The sequence below is a fragment of the Alligator sinensis genome, unplaced genomic scaffold, assembly GCF_000455745.1.
Source record: "Alligator sinensis unplaced genomic scaffold, ASM45574v1 scaffold66_1, whole genome shotgun sequence".
Classification (NCBI taxonomy): Eukaryota; Metazoa; Chordata; order Crocodylia; family Alligatoridae; genus Alligator; species Alligator sinensis.
In genome coordinates, this window is record NW_005842484.1 from 907,837 (window position 1) to 921,623 (window position 13,787).

At 42.9% G+C, this 13,787-nt stretch overlaps 1 protein-coding gene across 1 annotated transcript in view; it reads left to right on the top strand.

Moving 5' to 3' along the window:
• HADH (hydroxyacyl-CoA dehydrogenase) overlaps positions 1-13,787 on the top strand; it is a 61,852-nt gene that overhangs the window by 21,302 nt on the left and 26,763 nt on the right. Inside the window, exons 3-4 of the mRNA XM_025212776.1 lie at positions 3,822-3,950; positions 5,288-5,445. Of these exons, the coding sequence (XP_025068561.1) occupies positions 3,822-3,950; positions 5,288-5,445 (287 nt within the window). The remainder of the gene's footprint in view (positions 1-3,821; positions 3,951-5,287; positions 5,446-13,787) is intronic.

Genomic DNA, 13,787 nt, shown 5'->3' on the forward strand with positions numbered 1-13,787 from the left:
CCTCGCAGCCCCTCTGGAAGGAGGTTGGTACCTTCATGGATCTGAAACGGGGTGGCCGACACTAGGAGAGATGGTCTGGACTGGAAAATAATGTCAAGCACTGTTTGCACCAGTCACCTCGAAGTTGAAGCAGTGAACACACAGGCAGCTTCGGTAGGGTTAGATTCTGGGAGGGTTTGGATGGAGGATCTGAAGGTGCCTTCCAGACCGTCATCTCCTGTATGCAAACCCAGAGGCTGCTCGAGTACAGGAGTCACGGGGCTGGAAGGTACCTCCAGGGGCCTCTGGATTCAGTGGCTCCAAACCCTTGGATATCCTCCCTGTCCAAACCCTTGGACACTGGAATTGCAGTGCGTCGGAGCCAGTTCAAAACCGAGTTCACTGGAGCGTGGTAATTCCCACGCTGCGGCAGCCGCTGGACTAAAGCCCGTTGAATAAGCCGATACAGGAGATGCCATGGGTGCTTTAATTGGAGCTGCTCCCATTAAGGCATCCCCCACACTCCTGGGGCACATGTGAAAAGGCCCTGTGATTCTGTGAAACCAGCTCTTCCTTTTGCAGCACGGCCTTGCCCTCAGATGCAGGTTGCTCGGCTTTTGATTTGTTCTACTTTGCCATCCTGGGCTCCAGCTGACATTGCCACATAGGCCAGTGACTGCCGACCGTCTGGGACCAATGGATGGCTGTCAGCTTTCCGAATTCCTCGTGGGCCACCATGCACCCTTACAATCAAGTCTTTCATGTGGGAGAGTGACCACAGACCAGCTATAAATCACTTACAGTATCTTCACGGGTAGCAGTTTGGGAGTGGATGCAAGTTGTGTAGCTAAAGGGCTAGCTAGGCATTGGGGTACAGTAGCAGTGTCCTAGCAGAGATGCCTCTGGGTTCAGCCTGCCTACCTATTCCAGCTTCATCTTCTACACCTGGAAATAAATCTGCTGGAATATGTCTCCTGTAATCATTGTTACCATTGTGACTGTAACCTCAGTCTTCAGTGCCCAGGAGTGTGCCTAGTAGGCATGACCCCAGAGTAGGCCTACCCACTTCTTTCTGGTTTGAAGCACATAGGAGCACATGAATGCGGCATCTGTGTTTGGGCCCCTGCCATCACAGTGCAGACAGGCATACCTGCCTTCCTTCTACCACTAGGAGTTATGCTTAGATTGAAGGCATTAAGAAGTCTATCAGAATTTTCCTTTGGTGCTCAGATAGACGTATGCCTACAATATTCGTAAAGCAGAACTAATGCGGGATGCCAGTTATTTATGCAAAGGCATGATTGAGCTTCCAGTGGGGACAGGGAAGAGGAGGTGGAATGCTTGTGCCTTTGCATTTCTCTCAGCAAATTAATTCAATAGGGTCAGCCTTGCAATATAAAATATTCCCTTAGATGTCTCTCTGAAGTGAAGGACCTTCTCTGTGCAGCTCTGGGCCTCCCTTTGGGCTCATTCCTGTGGGACTCTGAGCAATACCTGGTGATCCTGAGTATCTTCAGTTCCCATTGAGGGTGTTGATAGTTGAGTGTGTTACAGGATTGATTCCTAAGCCAGTTTTTCCACTCTGCACATATTTGATATTTTTGACCGTATTTTTCAGCTGCCATGTGTTTGCTTGTTTAATAGCTCCTTCCACCTCTACTGTAACTGGGTCTCTTGGTACTCCTCTCACTCTAATGTATCTCTTGGATAATCTTGGCAGGAGCCTCTTGTTATCTATTTACATGGTATCTAGCACAGAGATACCATGCCTTCAGGGCCTCTGCCTCCTGTTCATTTTATTGGGTTTTTTTTCTTTTTTAGATCTTGTTTTTACCTTAGATTATAATAGAAATGTGCAGAATTAAATGGACAATGTCAGATTCTCACACAGATTCATGAAGTTCAGGTTCTCTAAGAGCAGAATTAACCAGACAATGTCATAAATATTTAGATCTTTGAAACTCTTTTCTCAAGTGTAACAGGGGTCTCTTGATTTACAAGTACTAAGTACTCCAATATTTGGCTGTGTTTAAAGCCCATATGGAATTCACTCTGAATGAAGCCATGTGAAAGAAAAGAAGTTCGAGTGTGCTTATCTTGGTGTTGATGTTTCCCTTATTACATTCCTCATCTTCCTTCTGTTTGTGCCCTACTCTTCCCATTTGAGTACAAATGTAATATTTTTATTAGATCTGATTTGAAATCAACTTCAGTTAAAAATACAAAGTAAATCTGCAATCTGGTCTGTTTCTAAGAATGCTGCCCACTGCCCAGGTACTAAAGCTGACTTTCCCTCCAGTTTTTATTTTTGTTTTTGCTTTTTTCGGGGGGAGGGGAGGGATGGGGACAGGGGTTGGCAGTCACATTTTTCAGGTTTTTTAAAATATTCTTGCCTGTAGTCATGTGACATGTACAAGCAAAGGAAACTGACCGCCTATACAAAGTAGTGTTGTGCACAGTACAGAAACTGAAAAAAACAACCCTGTATATTTTCTTTAATTATTTCTTTTATGGTAATATTGGGCCCGAACCTGAGAATGAGCTTCTGTGTTGTACGCTGAAGTAACTAGGACTTTGCATAGAAATAGGGAGATCATTGCAGAGTGGGGGACAGAGGAATTGCTAATCATAACACGAAGTAAAAGATATTCAGATGGAATTGATTTCTCATTTTAATTCGAGCAGTGTCCTACTGTATATTTGTGTTTCAAATTTAGATGGGCTTTGGTGTGTAGTTTTTACTGAGGAGTACGGAGTTTTGGTTTTTCCTGTTGAGGTCCCACACGTTGCCTGAAAAAGAGGATTCTTAAGATGTGTGTGTCAAAGATACGGAGCCCCTCCATCTGACTTGCTGGACCCCCCCCAGTAAGCCCTGTAGTTTGGGAGCCTGAGCTGTGGTGAATGAGGCATGCTGCAGAATCCTCCTGGCCTTGGCAGCAGGGATGCAAGTGTCTCCATGTGGCCTCTGGCCTCCTAATAACCAGTTCCCCACTTTATCCTTTAATAAGAGTGCTCCCTCACAGGTACAGCTTTCTCCACTCTTTTTCTGGAATCTCTTGCAGAAGGAAGACATGCATTTTGTCAACTCGATTGTGAAGTTCATTTATAACTTCTCAGTTTCCTGGCACTGGAACTTTTAGAGAAACCTTCAAGGCCTGGCTTAATAAGATCATTAATGTGGAGCTTTGGGAACATCTGAAACATAAAGTAATTGAAGCTAGAGAGAAAACCAAGTCCTTTGTGAATTTTGTTACCTTCTACTGGCAAGTCTAGTTTTCTGTTAACAGCTGCTTGTCAGGAGAAACAGGCATGGTGGTGGGCGAGGGACTTGGTGCCAGGGATCCAAGATCTCACATGGGAAGGATTGTATAAAATGTCCTTGGTTCCTTGTGCAGACTGTACCCTTTGGTGTTTACATTCGGGAGTTAGCTCAAAGCCAAAGGAACCATGAACTGGAAAATGGCAAAATCAACAGGCAGGAACTAGGAAACTAACAACAAAGAATCAGAGGCCTAAGGCTAGAAGGGTATCTGTCCTGTTGAGTATCCTGCTGTACACTGAAAGGGCTGCTCCTTCTAAGCAGGCAGTCCAACCCATGTAGGTAACTAGGGCCAGCTGGAAGTAGTTAGGCCACTGGCAGGTAACCCAAGGTAGCTGGGGGCCTCTATTCCTGACACCAGTCCTGAGTGTTAAGCAGCAAGGAACTGATACTGCGTGGGTCCAGCACATTTTTTGTATTTTTGCTTTTAGTAGTCTCATAAAATACCTTTTTTACAAGTACTGTGTTACAAGGCTAACCTTTGCTAACTTTAATAATCTAGATGGCTACTTTTTTTTTATAGGTCGCTGCAGCAGCTGGTCACACGGTGGTCTTAGTGGACCAGACAGATGAAATTCTGAAAAATTCAAAGAAAGGAATTGAGGAGAGCTTGAAAAAAGTAGCAAAGAAGAAGTTTGCAGACAAACCTGAGGTGACATTTTAGTATTTATAACCACTAAGCCAACTTCATTGACTTCGATAAAAATTCTGCTTTAGTAGTTTTAATGGTTGACAATACTGTATTTACCCAAATCCAAGACGACTTTTAAATTTAAGAAACCCTGCCAATAGCTAGATTCCATACATGGAAAACTTACAATTTTCTAATAATTTTCCATGTATAGAATCTAATTATTTAAGGATTGTCTTAAATTCCCCCCCCCCACTATAGTGGGAAAGCAGTGGCAAAAGAGCAGGTGGTAGAGGTCAAGCAGCCTGACCCCTACTGTCTGTCTCCTCCCTCCTACCCCTCATTTGCCCCCCTGCCACATGCCCCCACGTCATGCCTGCCTTTCCTGCAGCCTCTGTCCCCCTGCTTGCCCCTCCACGCCATGGTGGTAGAAGCAGCTCTGGTGTCCTGGGGTTGGAACTGCTGCTGTTGCAGCCACGAGCACATGGCCAGACCCAGACCAGAGCTACCATGTATTCTGTGCCTCAGGCTGGAATGGGCCTCGAGCTGTAACTGATGGTAAGTGGTGGGGGGCAGAAGCTGTGGGGTGCTTGTGGGGAGGCGACTGCGGTTCTGCCTCTGACCCCAAGCCTGGTATAGTTTCATCCATAGACAAGCTGTGCGATCTCAGAATGGAGCATATAAGGATCTCTCTTCAGTTGTACTGGGTCTCCATTCTCCCTTGTTTAAAACCTGCCTTTATATTTGATCTTTGTCCTCATAAAGTGTGTCAGTGATTAACAGCTTTGCCAGTCAGATGAGAGAGGGAGAGATTAATTTTTCCTCATTCCCAGAAGACCTCCAGTACAGTGGCTTTTCCTTATAAGACATTTAATTTTCTGAGGTGTCCATGAAGTGCTGTGAATGATAACAATGAGTTGTGAACCCAGATAAAGCTGCTTTATACAAGGAAGAACATTTTATGTACTTACAACAGGAGAAGTCTATTTTTGCTGAGAGTAGGTCAAGACCGTCCTGGAAAAGTACTGACCTGAGAAATGGATTGTTCTTTGGAATTCTCATTTTGAAGGTTGGAGTTGGATTGGGAAGAAAATGGTCAATTTAAAGGAATTAATTAAGGGTTCTTTCTATTTGGTTCTGAAATTTAACTTAACAGGGAAGTTTAGTGTATCTGTGGAAGTAGAGTATTTGCATAGACTTTACATGCTTAACTGACCTGGAATACAGTATCTAGCATATCACTTAAGTTCAAAGCTCAAATAAATAATTTTGTTTCGTTTTTGAAATATGGGAGCTTTCAGATCAAAATATATGAAGCATTATATACATGATTTAGTGACACCTTTGTAATTTTTCAGGCTGCCACTCAGTTCATTGAGAGTACCTTAAAGAACTTGACAGTGAGCACAGATCCAGTAGCCATTGTACACAGTACTGATCTTGTGATAGAAGCTATTGTGGAGAACCAGGAAGTGAAAAATGACCTCTTCAAGAGACTGGACAAGTTTGCTCCAGAGTATGTATATTTGTGCACTCCTATAAAAAAAAAAAACTTAAATGGTGATAGAATCTAGTTCATTATCTGTTATGTTTTGAACCTTCTACATAGTATCTTGTTCTTTAAGTGGCTATTAATTTTGTCATTTTCTCAGCATCTGCACTTAGAGGGAGCATTTGTTAGGCTGGATCTAACTAGCATCTATCACATGATAATAGAGTATTGGACGTGTCAGTTGCAGATGTTCAGACCTTGTAAGAAGTATTTGCCACCTTATTTGGGGGATTTCATTATATGTGGAACTAGAAATGGGTTTATGACTGATTCCATCTCTTCACTGGGTTTTCAGTATGCTTTTCCAGGTCATTTTTTAGTTATTCTGACAATAAGCTTTTCTTACCAGGAAGAAATGTGAAGCATGGGGTTGTCTTTTCCTATAACGGCAACAGCTTTAGTTTTCTTTGAATTTGTGCATATATTGACTGTGCTGATAACTCAAATACTTCATTTTTAACATTCATTTACCATACAGTTCTAGAGATTCAGTTCTGTATTGTATCTGAGAGTTACATTATTTCTCCATTGATTATTCACAGATAACATTATCCTGATGAACTAAACAATCTTTGTTCACTGATTGACACCTGAAACTACCCCCCATCTTTAAAATAGAAATTGACTTCTGAAGGGAATAAAGAAGTAATTTTTCAGTCTGCGTTTGTGAGCAAAGATTAAAAAGATACTGATAAGCCAGTGAACCATCTAGAATAAATTATTTAACTAAAGTCCCACCCTCCTGCAGCTGCTCACACCAAAGAGGTTTAATCTTTACTGCTTTTATAGAAATGGAGATCTAAGAGTTCCTGTCCTAAGATAGAAATATTATCAATAACTTTTTCAAGTGAATAAATAATTGAGAGGACTGCTGGGAGAGAATCGTGACTGCAAGTCTGGGTTATGGCATGCTTTTCAGAAACTGCTGTACAACTTCACATCAGTAAAGAGTTAGCAAATATTGGTATCACATCTATACAGCCCATGTGCTTTTAGATAGAGATATCTGTCTTGCTGTTGTGGAGCAATGGGATACCAGCAATGATGTACCATTACCCTGTAGTCCTATATTAAGATGGCTGAACTAGAAGTATCTATGGAAAGCCAAACCCAAATATTACAGTAGAACAGTAAAGTAAAGTTCTCCTGATGCAAATATGGGGAAGAGTAACACTGCTGTTGATGTGGAATAAGTTGTCTCAGTTCTCAAGAGGAAGGTAGTTATTTAAATTGGGAAGAAACTGTGGAGGGTGTCCCTGCCCTTAGCGAAGAAGATTTTCCCCTTCTTATCTTTTAGATATGGCTAATCATTAGTAACAAAGGCATAGGCATTTTTTTCTGTATCTTGCAAAGTTAGATGTGAAGTAGCTACTTTAGACTACTTCAAAAGTCATATATCACTAAATGGCAAGTATTTGGGGGAAAAAGATTCTCCAGGAAAAGACACCCCTTACAGACTAGCTTCTCCCTTTTAAAAGTTTCTATACAAGTTCTGATAGAATTTGAATCCATCTGGGTGGTTCACAACCCACTTAATTCGGGTTGCCAAATTAAGGGTGAGCCACTTGGCTCTTTGCTATGACTGTTACTTCAAAGGGCACCAATCAGCTGCAGCTCTTCAGCCATCCCTTGCAGCCAGGCAAAGAAGTGACGCTCCTCAAAATAAAAGCTGCAATAATTAGCTGGAGCACCAAAGCGATCCTGTGCAGTTTTTCTGTATAGCCCTGATTACCTCACAACCTGTCCGATGTGAGGGGTAAGGAACCTCTCACCCTGCTTATTATCTGGGTTCTACCGAACTTGGTTCATGTATTTGGGGGAGGTTTTTTTACCCAGGTGAGAATTCTGTTGTGAAGGATATTGAACGTCTGTAATTAGAGAGTTGAGTCGTCTCAACTTAAAGTGCATGTTTGATTTTCTTGCACTGAAATTGCTTGGGAAATGCACTGCTTTGTGATTTAACAGATTGGGGCACTCTGCAAAAAAATTTGTATGCTAGCAGGGTATTTACCATCTAGTTTTACTCTTCCAACTGCTGTCATTTTTTTGCGTCGTCAGTGCTGGCTGAGTGATTTGTTTTTGAGCATATCAAATTTGTAATGTGCCTTACTGAGGTTTAAGGCAGCAGGAGCTCTGACTTCTCATGTAAGAGAACATAAAGTGTAAGGCTGGAGTATTCTTATCTGACTTGCTAAACATGTATCTGTAAATCTGTCAGCAGAAGTGGATTATTTGTATATTTCTAATACCTACTACATTTTTCTGATAGGCCTTTTTTCATTGTATTGTGGGGTGGGGAGTGAGGGGAACCAAAGAAACTTACCCATCACAAACACACTTATGCCTTCAAATGGCACAGAAGTCCAAAGGTGGTGGTAGGAAATCAGGTTAATAAAATGTCTTTCAACTACTGGCCAGTGTGATGGGGGCTGATATATTTATCAACCTAGAATGGAGTGTTTTGCTTTTATTTTTTATTTACCTCTTCCTCAAAGTCCAGCTTCTTTGCATATGTGCACCTTGTAAATAGCTGCTGTTCTACTGGGATGTGTTTACAGCTGCCATTGGTGGTTGAAACTGGCTGCTTTGCTGACTAAATGTTAGGAATTCTGTATTATGCCCCTTTTGTCCTTTTCGGCTTGCTCTGATTTTTAGATTCAGTAGGGTTGTGCCTCTTAATGCAGAGAAAATTCCTTGAAACTTTTGAAACTTGCATCCTGTCACCAGGGACGTACCTAGACTCGTGGCAGCTCCAGGCAAACTTTTAGTATTAGGCCCCCCTTCGCCAGAGAGAATGATTTTTTGGCTGCATTTTGTTTTATTTCTGGGCCCCCTTTCTGTCCGGGCCCTGGGCAGCCACCTGATTTGCCCATGCCTGTGTCCGGCTTTGCCTGTCACCTCAAATGTCACTTCTTTAGGTCCAGGTACAGAAGTATCATGAAGCTTGAGTAAAAGGCCATATGAATGGCCAGGAAGTAACAGAATATTCAGCATTCTTGGACCTCAACTGGCTAAGGATTAAAATCATGACTAATAACTAAAGATTGGATGCATGTAGGCGTCTGTTGTGGGCTGCCTAATTTAACTATAAAATAGGACAAGTTGCTTCTTAAATACAATTTGGAGAAATGTTTGGAGAAAAACTATTTTATAGCTGCCCTCAACCAGGAAGAATTTTATTTGCTATCTATTGTGGCCAGGACTTCCTTGGAGTTCCTGCATATAATTGACTTTTCAACTCTGAAAGCTCCGTGCTCCAAAACTGTTGGAGCTTCTCCTGACAAAGAGTTAATCACTGACTTAACAGTTAACAGTTGCCTAGGCATCAGTGATCACCATGTGGTTAGTTTAGCTTATGCAAACAGAGCATAGCACTGACTAGTAACAAACATTTTGGAGCTTTTAAAAGAGGCTGCCTTTCCAAAGCTGGCATAACAGACAGTGAGGTTTAAATTTAAGGTGTAAATTAAAAAAAAAACAAAAAAAACAACCACCCAAACAAACCTTTGGAATTGTTCAAGGTTATCCTTGCCAGGCAGTTCTGAAAATAGGTTTGACAAACATTTGTGTAAAATGGATTAGATAGTGATGATCCTGCCGTGATCAGGGTCTTGGGCTGGGGCTGCTGACAGACATTAAATGAAAGGTATGATGGGATCTGATGCATGCTCCCTGCAGTTGTGCTTCCTGCCGTGCCATATGTGAATGGCAGGAAGCATGATTGTGGGATCGGGGATTAGATCCTGATTGTGCTGTATTGCCAGTGCAGGAGGAGCCCAGGATCACGTTCCCGAGTTCCCCCTGTACTGGTGAGTAGTAAGGTATCTGCATATTTTGTGCAATAACTTTGTGGCTTATTCCTTGTTTTATCATGCCACTAATTGAATGAACGTGTGCTGGGCCATTACTTAAGATGTGATTAACCCGTCAGGGGCCTCAGTGACCTCTGTAGGTCCCTAATAGCCCTATTTTTCTGTGGTTTCTACAGAATGGTCCAAAAACAGGATTCTGCTGACAGGAAAAATTAGGCTGGGCAAGAAATGGAGATGTGGAAGTGAGCATATTAATTTTATTGATTCCACTGGCATCTCTGAATGGTCACACACTTCAATTTACTTCTGTTCTCATTATTTTTATATTCTAATATAATAATAGGCTTAGTACTTCCATCTGATTGTCTGTAACGCTGGGAGCCAACTATGCACGCGCCCGAAAGAGGGCAGGTGGCAATTGGCTGCATGGGTCTTTGGCATTTTATTGATTTCACTGCATCTCTAAATGGTTACTTACACTATTTTTGTGTAAAGTAGTGTAAGTATTACTTTATGTACATATAAAGGATAAGAAAAGGAGAAGTAAATTGAACTGAGCATAAAAAATACAAGTGACTATTCAGAGATGCTAGCGGAATCAATAAAATATCAATGACCCATGTAGTGAGTTGAAAAAATTCTTATAAATATGCTAGAAACAAAAGTCCTGAGAGGTCAGGTGATGATTGTAAGGTACAATTGTAATTTGTGGCATGGAAGGAAGAAAAATTGTTCATTAACTATTTCTTTTCAGTATTTGCAATGAAGCAGGAAGACCTATTCCATCGCATATGCTGATGTAGATGGAGTGGAGAGCATATGACATTACCTTTAAGGATGATACAAGACAGAATCTGCAAAAAATTAAACATCTAAATTAATAGGCTCAGATATTATGCATGTAAAAACCTAAATAAAGAAGCTAAAGAGATTTCTAAGCCATTACAACTGATTCAATATACATCTGGGAGATGAGGTAAATTCTAAAGAACTGGAGTACTGCCAATGAAGTTCCAGTGTTTAGAAAGGATAAAAGGGACCATTAGCCGATATAGATGGGTTACCCAAAGTTTGTCCTGGGGAAAATGATGGAATGGTTTATTTGCTATTTCAGTAACAGGTTTAGAGGCTAAAACATAATTAATGTCAGTCATCATGGTTTCATAAAAGATAGGGCTTGTCAAAGAAACCTTCTGTCTTTATTTTAACATGATTACAGTTCAGGCTGGTAAAAGTAGTTTTGTTGCTATGGCATACTTGAACTTCTCTAAGGACTCCTCCAGATGTAACGTTTCTTACAGATTAAAAGCGAGAGTCGCACAACTTTTTTTAATCTGCCAGATGTTCAGGTGAGTTATCCCACAATAAAAATAGCAAAACAGCCATAAAGCTGTTCTGCATTTGATGTAGAACATCTTTGTGGCTGGTTTGCATCATGTTTTTAATTCTGAACACATGACATGTTTTAAAGTTTCATTGTGCAGTCTCGTTCTCAGCAGCCCACAGCCCAGCGCAGGGTTGTGGGCTGCTGAGATGTGTACTGGACCATGGGCAGCTGGCTATGGCGGAGCTCTCCCATGCTGTTACTGGCATATGTGTTGTCAGCAGCACATGGGCTTTGCATTGGGGATGTCTGTGTGCCATTTCAAGGTGTACAGTGCAGGCAGTTGTGGACAGGAGAGTTCCCCAGTCCACAGCTGTCCACTGTGGACTTTTACTAGTGCACATGCAGCTGGGTATCAGGTAGCTCCCTGACTCCCAGCTCCTCTCACCCAGGTGGATGGGTGCTGCCAGCTGCATGCCCTGGTAGATGTACAGTTGGGAATCTTACAGTTTTTTTCATGGATACCCAAAATAGCATGTTCTGCCATGCTCACATAACATTGCAGGATATGTGATTTTTGGGATCCATGATAAAATTAGTCAGTCCCAACTGCAGGATGAATTTACCGTCTGGATTGGGCCCAACCAGTGTTTTTTCCAGCTCTTTGGGCTGCATACCCCTTTACCTGCAAAATATTGCTGTTCGTACACTCTAGACCTGACACATCTCTGTTGACACCAACATCAACACACAGCAACACCATTACTCGGCGTGCATTGAACAATCAGGAGCTCCACTGATATTGTTAATGTTTAGGTAGATAGCCCTTGGCAAAGTACCAAATACCCCAGTATGAAAACCACTGCTCTAAGACATTGGACTTGATGCTATATAACGCTTTGATTTAAAAAAAAAAAAAGCCACTTGCATTCAAGGAAATTAACAGGATATATATTAGATCAGTGACTTTTTTTCAACAGCATCCAAGATAATTCACAAGATAAACCCAGAGATTTCAAGTAGGAATCCATAGTGTCAAAAACATTGTGGCCTATTGTGGTCTTTCTGAGCTCTTTGCAACAGAAGAATTGCTCTATTTATGTTTCCATAGTCAAAAAATGAGCAAAAGCAAAGAAATGACATTTTCCAAGAAATTACTTGAGTCCAAAAATGTTGAGAACCACTGTATTAGATGGACTCAAATCAGCTTACCAGCTGAACTCAAAATCTGTTTATAAATGGAGAGCTGCTGATGACTAGGGCCACATTTTTAATGGTATTCTCCAATACCTTGGTTTTGTTCCACACCATATAGTATTTTTATCAGCTATCAAGATGATAAACTCTTTTGGATGTAAGGTGCAATTGAGACGGAGATTGGCAAGTTGTGAATGTTGGAGTGATCTGAATTAACTGCTTAACTGGTCATGATCCAGTAAAATGCATTTTAATATAGTTAAATGCAAGATAATACATTTGTGAAGGAAGTAGGCAGGTTATAGCTACAGGGTGGGTGATGTCACAACCCAGTGATTTTGGTGTCTCGGCACGATGGAATTTTCCTGCCACATGAGAGCCTCTTGCAAAGTAAAAGGTTTTCTGTTGCAGCAGAAAACCCTGGTGCAAGAGAGTTCCCGCCATTCGAAAGCAAATTTGTGTCCCGCTATTGGCTGGTTCTAAATTATTCCTACGTGGCAGCTGGTAATTGGCTTGCTGGCCGTTTAAAATTTTGTGCGACTTCCGCCCAAGTCGGAGAACTTTGAGCACGCTGCAGAGTGCCTCTAAAAGAGATCTGACTTGCGGCTGAGCTGATCGATAGATTGATCACCTATCGATTCTTCTGCCCGTCGCCGAGCGCAATCCCCGACGTACCCTTGCCCCGCCGGCTTGATTTGTGGACGGATGAGCTAGCCTGAGCCTTGCCAGCTGGAACAACTAACATAGTTGTTCATACGACTGGAACGTCAGCGTCGCGGCTACAAGCGGCGTAAGTAAAGTTTTGCAACCAATTAAGCCTTGTCCGCCTCTCTATTCACCAGCCCGCCCAATGAATGAGTAATTGTTAAATCACCTCGAGTCGGCTCTGGCCGTCCGAGACATGGTGACGAGGATGGGATCTAAGGGCACGGTGATGGAGATGAACCTGATTGGGTGCTGCCCCTGGCGCACCGGGACCCGCCGCGTAGAGAATGCAAACGATCTATGGGCGCATATCGCTTACCATCAGGCGGTAGAAGGGGATGAAAGAAATATTGATGGCTACTTCTCCGTAAAGGGAGAAGAAGCAGTAGTGAAAGAATGGAGAACTAAGCTATCCCTTGGGGAGTTCGGATGCATAATGGGGAGTGACCGGGTATATTATCGACCCCCGCATGAAACATCAACCATATCCCTAGCCGGGGTGAAGGCGTGGAAGGCAGAAAAGCTGACCCCCGCTCAGGAGTTCGCTCAATGCATTCGATACTTAAGGGAAGGAGGGGAACCCACCCCCACGGACTGGTTCAACCGTCCGGATTTGGTGCCTGAGTTGTGGGGCTATGAGCTCCTCGTTCAGCTCCGGGAGGATCTGGAAACTAAGGGCTGTCATAAGCCGAAGGGGGTTCTGACTAAATGGAAGAAGGGAAAGATGATGAATGTGCTGTTCCGTACAGTAGCGGGTCTACTAAGGGAATACGCAAATTTAGAGGCACAGATGCATACGGCGGGTAAGGAGTTGCTGGAGCGGACAGCAAAGAGCTCCGGAGCGACGCTTATCAACAACACCAGCTGCATGATGCTGCTAGCAAAAAATGGCACCGAAAGAAGCGCGAGCTATCCGGGAAACCCGCAAGGGAAGGGCGGAGTTACAGAAGACCTGGCAGAGATCCGCCTAGCGACTCCGCCCCCTGAGGTGACGTCGTTCCCAATGGCCCTGCCTCCTTGTCACGGGGAGGGGGCAATGGGAGGAGGGAGGTACCCAACGCTCCCAGATGAAGAATTTAACTCTCTCTCTATCAGGCCCCGGGGCAATTCCAACGCCTCTGGAAGCTATAGATGCCTGCGTGGAGGTATACGGAGGAGCAAATGCCGTTACACTCCGACTCTTTTTGAACGCAATGGCAGGTCAACCAGTGGGAAATCTCTTAGGCCATCTCCCACGACTGCAGGCGCTCCTGAAACAGAGTGGAGGA